Source organism: Jatropha curcas, chromosome 3 (genome assembly GCF_041381405.1).
Source record: "Jatropha curcas cultivar XTBG-Jc1 chromosome 3, XTBG_Jcur_1.0, whole genome shotgun sequence".
Lineage (NCBI taxonomy): Eukaryota > Viridiplantae > Streptophyta > Magnoliopsida > Malpighiales > Euphorbiaceae > Jatropha > Jatropha curcas.
Genome location: NC_143153.1, coordinates 4,979,061 through 4,996,511, shown reverse-complemented (window position 1 = coordinate 4,996,511; position 17,451 = coordinate 4,979,061). Strand labels below are relative to the sequence as shown.

General features: G+C 29.4%; 1 protein-coding gene and 1 long non-coding RNA gene across 2 annotated transcripts; one reads left to right on the top strand and one right to left on the bottom strand.

Annotated features, from left to right (window-relative positions):
• Window positions 1–376: 376 nt before the first annotated feature.
• Window positions 377–1,727, bottom strand: LOC119370291 (uncharacterized). Its single transcript, XR_005177844.2, has 3 exons — window positions 1,575–1,727; window positions 1,401–1,476; window positions 377–1,310 (listed from the first exon to the last, which is right to left on the bottom strand). It is a non-coding gene; the product is annotated as an uncharacterized LOC119370291 (long non-coding RNA).
• A 9,050-nt stretch (window positions 1,728–10,777) lies between these two features.
• Window positions 10,778–15,161, top strand: ADG1 (ADP glucose pyrophosphorylase 1). The gene is made up of 9 exons (XM_012228573.3): window positions 10,778–11,154; window positions 12,074–12,370; window positions 12,695–12,964; window positions 13,097–13,276; window positions 13,773–13,876; window positions 13,975–14,086; window positions 14,249–14,347; window positions 14,499–14,618; window positions 14,850–15,161. The coding sequence occupies exons 1-9, from the start codon at window positions 10,882–10,884 to the stop codon at window positions 14,964–14,966; spliced, it is 1,572 nt and encodes a 523-aa protein (XP_012083963.1). The 5' UTR covers window positions 10,778–10,881; the 3' UTR covers window positions 14,967–15,161.
• Window positions 15,162–17,451: the final 2,290 nt, after the last annotated feature.

The window sequence follows — 17,451 nt, the reverse complement described above, 5'->3', positions numbered from 1 at the left end:
GTAAGTATGAAGAAACACCATCAACGGATGAACATAGCTGCATAAGTAGGATATACATTGAGGCATCAAGTTTAGACCATTGCCTGGACGGGTCATGGTAGCAAGGAACACAAGGAGCAGGAGAATCTGGAGTCTGACCATTGCCTGCTTTGAAAGCAAATGTGAAGAGAGTAATGTTTTATTGTCAAAGAGACTGGAGAGCGGTGGCAGTAGCAAAAGCAGTAAAAAAAAGAGAGAGAAAAAAAAAAAAAAGTTTCCCTCGTATATGTAACATGATAGATGCAAGACTGCTAGATCTTCCTTCCATTTTAGGTCAGTGATTAGGATTCCTCCAAAAATCATGGGAGAAACACCCAAACATAGGTGATAGACTGATAGTTGTAGTCCTGTCAATAACCATTCATCTTGGAAGAATGTGAATGTAGGCTTTTGTAAAGAAATGTTTGTTTCTGATCAATCTTGTAATAAAGAAAGGTTTTCTTAACACCACACTATCACAATAAGAACTTCGTATTTGAAAAATATCACAAATAAATTGTCTACGGGGTGCTATATCACAACTCACAAGTAATTATTTTAATTTTCAAAGAATGGAATGGACTCAGATCTAAACAACCTTGACCAGGCCATTCCCACAACTATTTCATTTACCAATGGTGCTATATCCCAGCAGCTCTCTCGTCAACCTCTCCATTTCAGTACGCAATCACAGATTTCTCCTGAAGTCAATAGGCCTTCATTTGCTTTGCATTTAAAATGGACTCTTTAACCATGTCAAGTATAGGATCATTCCTCTTGAACTGTCTTGCAAAAGCAACTCCACCATTTGATCATAATCAGAAACATTCAAGGAGTGCGGTTCCATCTTTGGACGATTGTCCCAGACCACACATCTTAGATCACTATTTACAGTAGTGTTCTTATACTCTGGTGCATTGCAAATGAGAGACTGGACATAGCCCTCTTCAGACAACATCACATTTTTCAAATACATGAGAAGGGTCTGAGGAAGGTTATTCCAACCAAGAATGCAAAATTCAGAGGAAAAATCGGCTAAAGATAAACCATGGGGAACCCGCAGTAGAAGAAAGAACTATTATTGCACATGGCATTCCACAAGTTAACGAATACCCAGAGCTTCAGCTTCTACTAATAACTCTGTCAAAACAGTATACTACTGAGACTAGACTTTGCCAGTGAATACTTTGAAAGCATCAGGTGTTGGCGGCTTGTTTGTAGCATGAAAAATCTGGCTCCTTCTTGCTAGGAAAATTCCAGGGTCAACAACAATAGGCAGGGACCTTTGAGATCTGCACCAAAATCAGGACAATATGGTTCAGATTTACTTTTACTTCCCTGCCACAAAAGTACAATTAAATTTACCAACGAGGGTTGCCTACTCTTTCCACCCAAGATCACTGGTATGATCTATGAAATTGAGGTCCCTGCTAACAGAAGAGAATTCGTGGGACAAGTCTGGAAGCAGATAACAAAAGTAAATATAAAAGAGTTAGAATAGCACATTAAGGAGAATGACAAACAGCACACGGAAGAAAAAAATAAAGATCGAAAACCTTTGCAATACAATGCAAGAGCAATATATACACCAATTACATCGAAAGAAATTCAAAGTGATAAGCATATCAACTAGGGGCACACCATCTTTAGCTGCACCCCAGAAATCAAACCAGTGTCAAGCTTATCTTGTCAATGAGAGAATGGTGAATATTTACCTCAGTTGGGCCTCAACAATTGTAATTGTGCAAAGCATTAAATTTTCTTCCAAAAAAAAAAAAAACCTGTTTGATTTTTTTTTGCCCAAGTGAAAACCCCAAAATTAAATTGATTACTTAGGTGACCACCAAGCTAGAGAAGCTACCCTGTACTTGAGAGGGAAAATTAAATTGAATCTTATTTTTATTTGTTTGTTTTGTTGTTATTGTTAGCTACTTTTTACCGTACCATTCTCTTTAAGATATTAATTATTTTATTCTTGATATGCTAAGTAAATTTTAAATTAATATAAATTTGTAATTTTTTTGTTAAAAAATTTACTTTAATCATAATTGTAATTTTTTTAACATTTAATGCTTCTTCCTTTTAAAGTTGTTGCATATTTTAGTTGAAAAATTTACTATACTTTGGTTTTAATATTACATATATTATTACACTGATAAATGATAAATATTTAAATTATAATTCAATCGGAAATTTAGTCTTATCAATTCATACCAACATAAAGAAAAATTATTAATAAAAATAATAGTTTTTTATCTCTCTCCTAAATAAAATATCATAAATTATAATCAAAATAGAATCCAATATTTTAAAAATAAAATATAAAAAAAATCTAACTATTCCATTTTGTGGAAAAAAAATCTATTTTGTAAAACATTTTATTATATAGTAAATATGTATGGTGGTGGTTTCCACTTATTTTTATGTGTGATAATTATGACTAAAAATATTAAATTTCTACATTGACTTTGAAAAATCAATGAAAATATATAAAAAAATAAATTACAAGTAATCATTCTAATTGGTTGAATGAGTAACGATGTGCAATGCACGTTCTTGATATATATAAAAAGTACAAATAGGAGAATATTGTGTTCCAAAAATGCCCCTGGTAAGTTTATGAATGACAAAAATATCACTAAGAACTTTAATTTTAATGGTTGAAAATAAATATAGTTTAATTTTGATTGGTTATGTTAATATTTTTATTTAAATTCTATTAGAAAGTTTAATTTAATTTTATTAGGATTTTAATTTTATCATTTAGGGCTTTAATTTTATTGGTTGAAAAATTATTTTTATAATTATTACGATAATAATTTGATCGTGTGAATACGTGTTTATACTTATTACTCTTTTGAAATGAAATGAACCTATTACTCTTTTTATTTTTTATCAATAAAAAAATTAATTTTATTAACTTCTAATATTCAGAAAAACTTAATTTATTTAAATACTATCCCAAGCTAATAGGTCACACATACACCCACTAATATTTTTTTATATATTTTTATTTTTTAAAAATTTTATAATATTTATTATTATAAATAAAAAGGAAACTAACTTAATTAATTATGCTTCCCTTATAAATAGAGTGACATCCACAAATTCTTTCCACGCATCATCACTGCCAATCTCGCAGTCAAGAACAACTTTCTTTTCTTTCCAAAGCAATCAAGAACCCCAAGAAAGTATTGAAAATTCCACTATGACATCTTTCTTTTCTTTGCAAGCAATCAAGTAAATTTCTTTGAAAATTCCAATAATAATATTTAATTTACTCCAATATCTCAAATAATTAAGAAATAAAAAATGTTTAACTTACATAAAGGAGTAACTTATATAAGTTACTAAATCATTTTTAATACATGACTAAATTGTTAAGAGGTAAACATAAAATATATGTTGTCTTCTTTTTTTTTCTTTTTTTTCTAACATCTCTTCAATGTGATTTCGTTTTTTTTTTTTTTTTAAGCCAACAAAAATCTAATCTCTATGGAGTATATAGTCATTGTATTTGTAAAATTTAACATTTCGTATTTTCTCAAAATTATACATACAAAAAGTATTATTTTTTATATGATTCCTGTTATTGATTGAATTAGTTTCTATCTTCAGTAGAACAAAATTTCTATGTTTATATTGAGTATATTGCTATAATATTAAAAGTCTTAGTAGATCACTTAACTAGATGTAAACACAATGTAACAAATCAAAACATAATAATATAAATTTCAAACAATCAGCCCATATTGCCATAAATAATAAATCTCATAATTATATTATACTTTGGCCCAAATCTAACATCTTAAACATTTTATAGCACGAGCCCGATTATAATACAAAACATTCATGATATGGGCTAACTTGTTCATGCATCCACTTAAATGAATAACTAAACATCCACCTAAGTTAATCGGTTACAATCCTACAATTGCAGAGTTCACTAACAGATAAATATAAATGAGTTTTAGTACATATAGCTATATAATTTAAATAACTGCTGACATTAAAAGTTACTTTTCTAGCGTTGCGGGGAAAGAGACGGAGGCTTAACCGGGACAAAGAAGTATCTACTTTTTGAAAAAGTTAAATAAAAGAAATGAGAGTATAATAATGAATAGAGCACAAACATTCACACGAAATGCTTCCTAAAGTACTAAAATGAACATACAGTCGGTCAAGCAAATGTCACAACATCAGCATCCACAAGTAATCAAACAAGTGGAAATTGGTTGGTGGCGTCACCGAAACCCCCGATGTACCGTCCTTACACATGGCTCATCCTCTCATGACGTGTGCACCTGGGAGCCGATTCCCGGTACATGGCCGACCGTTCTAATCCTCGCTTGACCAGCTCTCTCATTTTTTTTTTTATATATTGTCTTTTCTTTTCCATACTAATAGGATGTCACCCTGTGGTTTTCCATATAATTCATATCATCATATGTATACGGGGTCACCGATCTCTCCATATATGGCCGACGGTATCGAAGACCACCCTCACAAACCCATGGTGACCGACGTCATTCCAATTCCACACAAAGAAGGCAAATAAATGTCACAACACAAATAATCAAACAATGCAATTAAATGCAAGCATAATAAATAATTAAACATTGTCATGCAAGAGCACAAATAGACATTCATATACCAATTCCAACAAATATTAAAAAAGTAATAATAATAAATAAATAAATAAATAAAGACAAATCTCCCTACTTAAAAATAAATCAAATTAAAGAGTTATACTAAATTAAGCCTATTTACTTAATTATTAAACATTACTAGCCTAATTCTATCAAAATTTCGGCAGCATCACCACAAAAAATTAGACCATCCACCCGTTTAAATATCAACAATTTCATTAAATATTCATTCAATCCACACAGCCCATCCGTCGGGCAACCAATAAAGTTAAGTTCCCATCCTCCTTCCACCTCAACATCAGCATTCAATTTGCTCTAAGCATATTATCAAGCATTCTTGCTTCTCAAAATAATTAGTTTCTTTAGCTAATTATCAAATAAATAAAACATTTTATACGTACAAATATAAGCAAATTGTTGTACATTTAAATTAATTAACTTTAACTATAAAACTCGGTTAACATCAACATCAACATTTAATTATCACAACTGATTTACATAAACTTAATTTACGTTTCGAATGATATAATCTATCAATTCTTATAGATGTACATATACCTATATGAGCATGAATGTACGAACAGCTCCCATCGTTAACTCTTACTCGCATGAATGTACGAACAGCTCCCATCGTTAACTCTTACTCAATATTCTTTAACTGATTACTTCTCACACACTTAAATAGGTATGTCTCATAAATCAAGCACAAATTATATATATACATTTCTTTCTTCACATTATTGCAATAACCAAATTCTCGATGCTAGTTTAAAGGTTCTTAGATTAAGTTTTTATATTAAATAAAAATATAACTAATAAATTCAGCTCACTTTATATATTTAAAAAGTATCAAAACATACTCGTTCTTGGTTTCGATTAGACAAAACTGATAAGAGTCAGTCTCGCAGCAGCTATCATTACACCGAACCTCAAGTCTCCCACAAAACTCATGTTCTATACCATAAACAATTCCTTTCTCAACATAATTATCTTTGTATAATGCTAGTCCTTCCTAATATAACATAGCTCCTATAAACACTATGCTAGCTGATGCCGCAAATAAAAATTCTTAGTCTTCTCTACCACGACAACAATATAACAGCAGCTATTATTTTCTCTCTTTGCCCGGTCGTGGAATCGTTGCCCGTTTTTCGATCGGTACGCTCTAAGACTCAATTCTCAATTTTTGTATAATTATGAATTAATTAATTAATGAATTTAATTGAGTAATTAAGTAAATTAAATTGAATAATAAGAAATTAGGTTAGTGGATTAGCCTAAATATTTATAGAACATCTATAGTCTTTTATAAATAAATTAAATTGATTAGTATGCGGTAATTGTGATAGCCGAATGTGTTTAGTTAATTGGTTTAGGATTTTGGAATAACGTAATTGTAAATTAGTTTAGAACATTGTCAAATAAATTACATAAATTATAATTATAATTAGAAGACTTGACATGGAAATGAGAATTCTTAGTTATTATTTATATGAGTTAAATTGAGTTGATTAATTGACGATGGAAGAGCCGAGTGGATGTTGAGTTACAAAGGTGGCGGATGGAGTATGATTGGTGATTATGGATATGGCGGATGGGAGGTGTTGTTGTGAGTTGCCCGACGGATGGACTGTGTGTATTGATTGATAAATATATATAATATTATTGTGATATTTAAACAGATATATAGTTATATTTCTAGGAGAGGTTCTGCCGAAATTTCGATAGAACCTAAACTAGTTTTAATTAATAGCATAATAAACAAGCTTATTTAGATAAATTCTATAATTTGATAAAAAAGAAAAAAAATATATTCTTTTTATCAATATTCTTTTTTTTTATTTCTATGATTTAATTGGATATATTTTTTTTTAAAAAAATTTCAAATAGAATATATTATATTTTATTTAGGAGAGAGATTAAAAAAATAAGAAAAAAGTATATTATTTTTATAAATATTTTTTCTTTAGATTTGTAAAATTTGATTGGATATATTTTTAAAAAGTAAATTTTGAAATAAAATTTACATAATTAAACATGAGATGGTAGATAGTTGAAAAATTTAATTTAAAAAAATATATAATATTCTATTAATATATTTATATATCTGTATATATTGAAACTTTTTTTTATTATGTGAGTTTTGAAAGAGTTTTATTCTTAATAATATATTTTTATTTTTTTTCGTCACTAAATAATTTGCGACTACTATCAGTTTAAATTAGTAAGAGATTTATATTTTCCTTATAACAAATAGATGACCTATTGATGATTAAGCATTTTTAATTTTCTTGATGTTTTTTCTCTTCTATCCAAAATCTATTTGACTTAAAAAGAAAATATTGTTTAGAAAACTAGGAAAAAAAAACTAGAACTATATATTTTGTTTGGGTCACTTTTTGGGCTTTCAAGAATTTGTGTATATGTGCATATATTCTTTTTTCTGATATACGGGATAAGTAATACTGCGACTGTAATCAAAATGATTTCCATTATAATTCATATCATCTTCTCTTTTTTTTTTTTTTTTTCTTTTCTTTTATCTAGTAGTAAAAATAAATTATTATTATTTTAAAATAAATCGACGAGGGCATAGAATCCAGATTCTAAACAGTGGATCTGGATTGGGCAAAATCAAATTGAAATCCAAATAAAATTGAAATACAAAATGGCGTAAGGTACTTTTACACAAGCAAACTTGCAAGAAGGTGCTGAGGAATTTTCTGGCATTTCTCTTCGTCCTCTGGATGACTCTGATATTGATGATTTCATGGTCTGGACTACGGATGAGAGAGTTGGTAATTTTTGCACCTAGAAACCCTATGCTAGCAGAGAAGATGGGGTCATTTCTGATAATAAGTTGTGGAATTCATTTGCTTCTGATAATGCAATTTGAAATCCAAAATTTTGACTATAATTTCGAAATTGGGGTCATTCCATGGAATTCATTTTTTATTTCTCTTTTTCCTTCTTATTATATATCTTTCTAATTTTATTTTTTCTAAATTTTCTAGTATTTTTTTTTAAAGAGTATGAAGTTCCTGTCGTATACCACTATGATTATATAGTGAATCCAAATGAATTTTTAATTTTGAATATATTTTTAATCTATTAATAAAAATAAAATTTAAATATTTGTAAGGACTTAAAATATGAAATTTTAAAATTTAATTAATTAATTATGGTGGAATATGAGTGTATTTATTTATATTACTGTTTTTGTTAAATTATTATGTCAAGAGTATTTAAAAAAATAAAAATAAATAAATTTTCATTTAAAAATTATTCCAAACATAATTTGGTAGAATTCAATTGAATTTTTTTTTTTAAATTGTAGCATACTAGACATGATAAATTCATTTATATTCTAAATGAATTCTACAACTATAATTCATTTGTTCCAAACAGTACTTAAAATTGAGCAAAACCGTATCAAATTAAATTGAAAATCGAATTGACACTGTTAGATTCGATTAGCTCATAATAAGGTGGATTCTTATTATTATTATTTTTTTGGTTCAAATTGAAATATCAAGATAATTGGATTCGATTTTATAAATCCAATTAGTTAGATTTAGTTTCAAGGGAACTAACAATAATTCATATTGATAACTTTCTTCTTTTTTTTTTTAGCCCATTTACATGAAATTATGGGTCGAGCACTGATCACGTGTCATTGTTTTGTGACAAATCTATCATTGATCGAACCTCCATCGCCTTCATCACCAAATACTACCATCACCGTCCAAGTCCCATCACGATCGACCTTGTCTCCATCGCCAATGGCTCAAATCAAATTGCTAATTTTCAACAAGATCAATCACAAAAAAGAAAAAACTTCTTGTCAATGTCAACATTTACCTCACAGCAGACTGTAAAAAAGCAACGGCTCAGGAGGAACAAGAACAAGAGTTCATCAAATTTCAAAAGAAATAGAATTGTAACAGAAAATACTAATAATTGGATCGAGCAAAAACAACTAAAAATACATGAATCAAAAACATTAAAACCTGGTATCCGTCCAGAGTTTTACTACAAATATTTTATTTTTATTTCTTACTTGGAATTTTTTGATGGTTTTTGAATTTTGACTTTTTGTTTGATTCTTATGAAAATTAAGGGAAAAATACAATTTTTTTTTTTACAATAAATCTCAACCCATGGACATGCCTTCTATGCTTGTTGGTTTGGTGTGACAACACTTCTAGTGGTTTCTAACTTTCTATGGTGATTTAAGTTTATGTTTGCTTCTTGAGAAAATAATAGACAGAGGTGAGATTTTCTAAAAAGAGCGTAGATAAACTATGCATTTTGGCAAATGTAAAGGAATAAAAAAATATTTTTATTAAAAGTATTAATCAATTTATATAGAGGTATTTATATACTTTTCAAAAAATATGATTAAATAGTTGATTTTAGCAAATTTTAGGGATTAAATAGTAATTTACATAGGGAGAGCACATTTGTACAGACTGCTCATACAATAAACATATTTATTATAAGAGGAGGGGAATTAATTGAATAAAAAAGAATCAAGTCCCTTAAATAAAAGTTCAAGGAGGTATGAACTCTCATACAAAGGAAACCTAACCTCCAATATAAAAAAAAAAAAAAAAAATCAATTTTTAGAGTCCGTTAGGAACAAATGAATTTCACAAAATTTTTTGTGGAATTTATTTAGAAATCCAAAATGTTATGCTTGGAATGAAAAAAATACAGATTTAAATTATACGAATTGAATTCTATGGAATCATGTATGTTTAACTCAAATTTTACTAAAATTGATAATATTTGTAAATAAATTCTACAAAATTGATAATATTTGTAAATAAATTCTACAAAATTGACCATTGAAATATTTATTGATAAAATTACACTCCACTATAAACTCAATTATTTTTATTTTTTTCCTTTTTATTTATTTTTTTTAGAAAATTTCAAAGTATAACAATGTTATTTTTTTAAATCCAACAATGACATTAGTTTATATTTTAGTTTTTTTCTTTATTATTATTTTTTTAAAAATTCCAAATCAATAATGAATTTTTTTTTTAAAGTCTAGTTATAACGTCAATTATTATTATTATAAAACTATAAAAACTGAGTACAACATTTGTTTTCAAATGCAATTAAAAGTAATAGTAACATTTTTAATATTTTTTTAGTTTCCAAATTAATTACTTAAATCAACAACATCAATTAAAAATAATTATTATGATGAATGTTACTACTTATATAATTAATTAATTAGTGTGAAATATTAGTGTACTTATTTATATGAAATTTATTATTTATGTTCTAATAAAAAATGACAAGTTATTATATTGTACATAATAAATATAAATTGTATTTATTATTTATTTTTATTAAATTATTATGTCAAGTGTGTTATAATAAACAAAGACAAATGAACTTTCATTTAAGAATTTATTTCAAACAAAATTTTGTGGAATTCAATTAAATTTTTTATTTTAAATTGTAATATACCAAACATGATAAATTCACTTGCAAATGAATTTTGTTTGGAATTCATTTATAAATAAATTCTACAATCATGATTCATTTATTCCACATGGACTATTAGTGTTAAAAATTAAAAAATATTTTAATTTGACTCTCGTTATTAATCAAAATTATAATTTGATCTCCCAGTTTTTTGGAGCGGGTGAATATTAAATTCTTGTTAATTTAGAAAATCCTGCTGGCAGTGTATCCCTCTTATGCCGGGGGAAAAAATGACACACAAGGACATTATTAATTATTTATTGAGGAAAAACAAACAAGTCTTAAATAGAATAAAAAAATTTTGAAATATTAATCACTGTTTTAATGTACTGGTGTGTCCTATACCCGAGAAGTAGTCAAGTAATTTCCAAATGAAGGAAAGAACGCCATGTGACCGTTGCTTAATCCTACCAATTACGAAATGACAGCCACGAAAATCATTTTGTTCAGATTTTTACTCTTATAAGCAGTAAAAATTTCCAAAATACCCTTCCCGTGCCTCACCTTTCCACCCGCCAAATCCCGTAAATCCATGCAAAAGGAATGGGCAAAACCGTTCCCGAGGTCCCATCAAATCTCAGATCCTCCACATAATAAATCAAAACACAAAACTCCACTTTCTGCTGCTCTTCTATAGTGAAGAGAGACAGAGAGAGATAACACACAGCCATTCCTCAGCAGTTCTGCGTTTTTTTAGCGATTGATCATAATGATGGCGAGTGCCGCTGCGATCGGAGCTCTGAAAGTTCCATTACCGGCCTCTTCATCTACTAATTCGTCGAAACTCAACCGGAAAACATCGCCGCTTGTGCAAAGCTTGTCATTCTCGTCGTCCAATCTTTCCGGGGATAAGATTTATTATAAGGCCTTTTCCGGTCGTCCTGGAAATGGCTCTAATGAGAGGACGCCGATGGTGGTTTCTCCTAAGGCCGTTTCTGATTCCAAGAATTCACAAACATGTCTTGACCCCGACGCTAGCAGAGTGAGATTTTTTGCATCTCGTTTTTTTATTTTTGTTATTTTAATACAATTTGAGCTCAAAGTAATAGATTGGATTGGATGGTGGCTTATATGCTTTACCGTGTTATAATTTGATTCATTTGGCGAGCTTTGATTGGATTCTTTCCTGTTTTCGTCTAGATTTGATGGTACCGTGTAATGAGGAGTAGGAAAAATGGAAGACTGATTTGCTGCCACTTAATTTAATATTTTATTTCAAGTTGAATGTATTTTTTTATTATTTTATTTTAAATTGGTTGTTATTTTAAATTGAATTTTATTTGCAAAGTTACGGAATTCTATTAACGTTAAACAATCAAAGCTATTGTTACTCTTAATTACTGTTGTTTTGAAGTGATGAAAGTTAATTGGATGTTTTCATTTTATTTGTATGTTCAAGAACATAAATTTGACTGTTACATCATGTAATTTTGCCCATTTTGCATTGCAGTTACATAGGTGGAAGATGCATATGACATAATATGTAATGGTGCGTTGATTTGGATTTTAAAAATTTCAAGTTAACCGCTATATGTCCATTGAGAAATGATTGGCCTCAGGTTGACATTTATATCACTGTTTTTCTATATCTTGATTTATATATGCACCTACTCTCAATTGTAGGAAGATGAAGGAGAAAAGGTTTGAAAATAAAGTCCAAAATGTTAATAGTCTAGTAATTAGAAAATAGAATTGACTGGATTGTTGGAATTGTTCCTGGTGGTTTCTTTTCCATGGCTTAATAGATTTCAATTTTGTTGTTAATATATGTTGCTGCAATCACCGTAATTTTTTTTTTGCCTTGTAAGTTTTGTACAGACTTGTGCATCCAACGGAGTGTAATATTTTGTTTCATTCATAAAGTGAGGATTAGCTGACGTTTTCGCTTGTGATCCTATCAGAGTGTTTTGGGAATTATTCTTGGAGGTGGTGCTGGGACCCGTCTTTACCCACTTACCAAGAAGAGGGCAAAACCAGCTGTTCCTTTAGGAGCAAATTACAGGCTGATTGATATTCCTGTGAGCAATTGCTTGAACAGTAATATATCAAAGATTTATGTTCTTACACAATTCAACTCTGCATCCCTCAATCGTCACCTTTCACGAGCATATGCAAGCAACATGGGTGGCTACAAGAATGAAGGTTTTGTTGAAGTCCTTGCTGCTCAGCAGAGTCCAGAAAATCCAAATTGGTTCCAGGTACTAAATGGTTTGAGAAATTCTTTTTTTACGTATTTGGAAGGGACAACTTTGCAATTGAAGTATTTTTTGAGTTTTTATGCAATTTAAATATTAGGCTTGACACTTGTGGATGAGATAGAGAAAAACAAATCATAATCCACATTCAAGTAAAGTTCTCTTTGTATCATAACCATTAAATTAATATACCTGAGTTGAAATTCTTCAATTTCATATGCCTACGTATCGAAATGAAACCTTATGTATTTGATGTTAAAAATTTATCAATGTTTTTTACTTGTTGCTTAAAGTCCTTTTATTAAATTTTATTTTAATGATTTACAGGGTACTGCTGATGCAGTCAGACAGTACTTGTGGTTATTTGAGGAGCACAATGTTTTAGAATTCCTGATTCTTGCTGGGGATCATTTGTATCGAATGGATTATGAAAGGTTTATCCAAGCACATAGGGAAACTGATGCAGATATCACTGTCGCTGCTCTACCAATGGATGAAGCACGTGCAACTGCCTTTGGTCTTATGAAAATTGATGAAGAAGGGCGCATAGTTGAATTTGCTGAGAAACCAAAAGGCGAGCAATTGAAAGCTATGAAGGTAGGTCTTAATTCAAAAACATTTCATTTAGTTGTCAATATTTGCTATTATGCTTGATAATTCAATAATGATTACAGGGAGATAATGTTCTCTTGAAATTTTGTTAGTCATTATTTCATGATATTGTTCCAGGTTGATACTACCATTTTAGGTCTTGATGATGAGCGAGCTAAAGAGATGCCTTATATTGCTAGCATGGGGATATATGTTGTTAGCAAAAATGCCATGTTAGATCTGCTAAGAGACAGGTTTCCTGGAGCCAATGATTTTGGAAGTGAAGTTATTCCTGGTGCTACCTCCATTGGGATGAGAGTAAGTAACCTTATTTCAATTATCCTCTTACATTCTCATTTGTAAGAAACTATCAAGAATAGCTGGTTCTTCAGATAGCATGTGCTCATGCAAATGTTGTGAAGCATTGTGTCTAAACATGAAAATCAGAATGCAAAACTGTTTCTTATCTATGTTGAAGCCATAATGCCTTAACTCTTATAGTGTAACCTACCTTTATTTTCTTGCAAAGGAGGCCAGAGCAGGACTTCTGTTCATGGTTTGTGTAGTCTTGAATTTATATTTCCTACACCTGATCACTTTTATTTTTTATACTTTGCCTTCTTGAGCAAAGACATTTTGTTTCATAGAGGACTTCAGAAGTCCCTTTTACTTTGGATGCATTGGTTTATTTCCTGTTACAAAGTCGTGCATTTTATTTTTCTGGTGGTTTCAACATAAAAATTGCCTTTTTACTGCTTTCAATATCTCGAGATATGCAATATTTAGACTATTAACTGCTCCATAACCTCTGCAGGTACAAGCTTACTTATATGATGGCTACTGGGAAGATATTGGTACAATTGAGGCCTTTTACAATGCGAATCTTGGGATAACTAAAAAGCCAATACCAGATTTCAGGTATTCTTCCAGTTCTACTTCTAATTATGCTCAAGGTGCCATGCTTGCTGCCTGGTCATTTATTTGATATACCGCTATATCTTTGGCATTTCTTGTAGCTTTTATGACCGTTCATCCCCAATCTATACTCAACCTCGTTATTTGCCTCCATCCAAGATGCTTGATGCTGATGTTACAGATAGTGTTATTGGCGAGGGTTGTGTCATTAAGGTAATTTACAGGTCAGAAAGTTTGGCAAGGAATTATAGTTGGCTCTGGCCAAGGATAATCCACTGTGTCCTGACCTGGCAAAGGCATTTATCCTTATTCATCTATAAAAGCTCACTTGTAGACATTAATCTCTCTACGACTTTCCTTTTTTGTCCTTCTCAGAACTGTAAAATTCACCACTCTGTGGTTGGGCTTCGATCTTGCATCTCAGAAGGTGCAATCATAGAGGACACATTGTTAATGGGAGCGGATTATTACGAGGTACCAGCATATTGACACCTGAGAATTAACATTTTATCATCTATTATCTTTCAATTCTGTGCTAATGGACTATTCGGGCTGAAGTAAGTATTTCACTTTTATTCCATTTGCAATTTTGTTGATTCTCTTTTTCCCAAATGTCTGGGCCCAGACTGATGCGGACAGGAGGTTTCTGGCTGCAAAGGGTAGCGTTCCAATTGGTATTGGCAAGAATTCTCATATCAAGAGAGCCATTATTGACAAGAATGCCCGAATTGGAGACAATGTGAAGGTAACATCTAAAAAATTTCTTACTCTTATCTGAGTTTTATCTTCTGAAATCTCAAAAATAGTTGTTCGTCTTGTACCTTACATCACTGAAACAACCCATCGTTTCAGTGAAAGCTTAACCATTATAGACAAGGGTTAATTTTCTTTGGTTCAATATGAAAGTATTTCCATGTTTTTTTAGTTGTCATGAACTTATATATGCACTGAAAAGGGATTTATATTTTAATTTCAGATCATTAATAGCGACAATGTGCAAGAAGCAGCTAGGGAAACTGATGGATATTTCATTAAGAGTGGGATTGTCACAGTAATTAAGGACGCCTTGATTCCCAGCGGAACCGTGATTTGAGAAAGATCATCTTCTTTACTTACACTTCCAAAATCCTGGTTGGGGCATCTAATAGCAATTCTACTTTGCGCGTTTATTTTTGGCCTCTTTTAATGCACGATTCATGCATATGTTCTGGTTGTATAAATATTTGAACCCCAACTTGTTGTCTACAGACATGCAAAACGAGAATGAAGTGCAGAGTTTATAGGCAAACTCATGATCATGCAAGAACCATAGTTGGAAAAATCTTGACAGAAGAATTTTGATCGCCATAAATATAAATAAAACACTAAGAGTTTGTTTATTATAGAACAAATCCTAATGCAGGATGTCGCCTCGTCAGCATTTTTACCCTTTGAAAGCTTCAGCTCCCCGATTTCACTAAACTTCTCCAACTTCTCTGGCTTCCTATCTTGTGGTGCAGTTGTCAAATGACGCTATAAATGATAAATCACTTTTTAATTATTTAATAACCAATTTTTGATATCTCTTCTTAAATCATTTGATTTAATTTGGATTCGATTAACCGTTGATTCATATTCAAAAATCAGTTTGATAAGTAATAACACTTCTTTGAGTCAAAAAATAATAAATTTATCTTCTATTTTGTTCTAAATGTTAGATAAACTTCGTCTCGATTTCAAAATTTTTCAGATCCAATGATAAATTTATTTTGAATTTATGTAGGTTTACTTATTTAAATAAAAAATGATTAATTTGTATTTTCATTAAATTTTGTGTTTTATTTACAATTTTACTAATTTTGATAAAATTTATTTTAAATATCATTAATTTTATAAAGTTAAAATTTCTAATTTATATATATATATATATATAAGCATATACATGAATTTCTTAATATTTTATGAAACTCTGAATACTAAATAAACTGTTGCTGTTATATGTTACGAATTATTTATAGACGTTATAAATTTGAGGAAAGTTACGCTATTGGAAATTGCATTTATCTTTTATTTGTCAACCTAACAACATCAATTAACGGGTCATGGTCAGCATGAATACACCATATGCCGTCTGTAATATGTTGAATCTGACTCCGAGAAAATTGGAAGATCCTTTACGCCAATCCTTTTTTAGCCATTAAACATTACTCTCTCTGCTGTCCACGAAGATAAATATTTTAAAATAATGCTTTTATCAATGATATAGATATTTTTAGAAATATTAAGGAATGATAATGATTTTTTTTCAATTTTACTATTATTTTTTATAATTGTATCTATAATTTTCTAGAAGTAAATTCATCAAATTAATTGATATTTTTTATAATTTATAAAAATTAATTAATTCTTTAAATATCATGTAACAATCTCAAATGATTTATATTTGTAAATGAAGAGAATCTGTAGAAGGGATATGTTAGTTATTAAAAGCGATTAAGGTCTCTGCACTTAGTCATGCTATCTATAAGAAATATATCATCAGAGAATAAAAATTTGAATACAAAAAATTTTTTAGTTCCAACATCAGTCTTCACTGTCTAAACTAACATCCTCCACCTTTCACCAAACCTTAGTTTTGAATAAGTTTGGACTATAATTACAATATTGATTCAAGTAACGCTTTATTTTTTTATTTTTCGGTTTGATTCATGATTTTTTACATTTTAATATATATAATTATATTAATTTATATTTATTCGATTAAATTTTTACTTTTTATTCCCATTAAATTATTATTTTTATTTACTACCTCACTCATTAGATTTTCTAATTCCTCCCCGCTTAAGAAAGTTGATTCTTTAACATTTAAGTCTTGTCATGCAATGAGTTGGCCATCCCGGTACCGTGGAGAAGTGAAGAAATGTTTTAATTCTTTTTAATGAACTTATAACAAGTTAACGATATATTCTGTAAATTTAGCTATTTTAAATGTTACTAGCTATTTTAATAGTGATTAATTATTAAATATTAGCTATTATTGATTAAGGATTATATATAATGGTTTAAAAATAAAAATGTTCAGTACAGACAAATGTGTTTAAAATAAAAATGTTCCGTATAAATAACTGTTTTATTAATTATTTAATATAAAATTACGAAAAAAAGGTATGACAGCGAAAAACAGAGTAGATAAATGTATTCAAAATAAAAATATTCGGTACAAATAACTGTTTTATTAATTATTTAACATAAAATTACGAAAAAAAGGTATGACAGCGAAAAACAAAGTAGATGTCATAAAGAAATTATAAAACACTAATGCTATAATTAATTAAGATAATGTTTCAACACTATTAAAATACTAAACATTACTTTAAATGTTGATGCCAAACAGGGACTAAGTATTATAAATTAATATTTTTTAAACAATTATTATAAATATTCCACGGTGTTTAGATATAATACTATTTTCATTTCAAGATTCACAGCTGTTTCTTCCATAATATTTTAATTTGATTAACTTTAACCTCATATGTTATTATAAATATAATAATAGGTGAGTCAAACATTTTGTATTTTTGAAATAACACACAAATTAT

What these genes read in the sequence shown, in the direction of transcription:
- ADG1 (XM_012228573.3), top strand. Translation starts at nt 10,882, where the DNA reads ATGATGGCGAGTGCCGCTGCGATCGGAGCTCTGAAAGTTCCATTACCG. An exon ending in TTGACCCCGACGCTAGCAGA is followed by an intron (nt 11,155 to 12,073) that starts GTGAGATTTTTT and finishes TGATCCTATCAG; the next exon opens with AGTGTTTTGGGAATTATTCT. An exon ending in AAGCCAATACCAGATTTCAG is followed by an intron (nt 13,877 to 13,974) that starts GTATTCTTCCAG and finishes CATTTCTTGTAG; the next exon opens with CTTTTATGACCGTTCATCCC.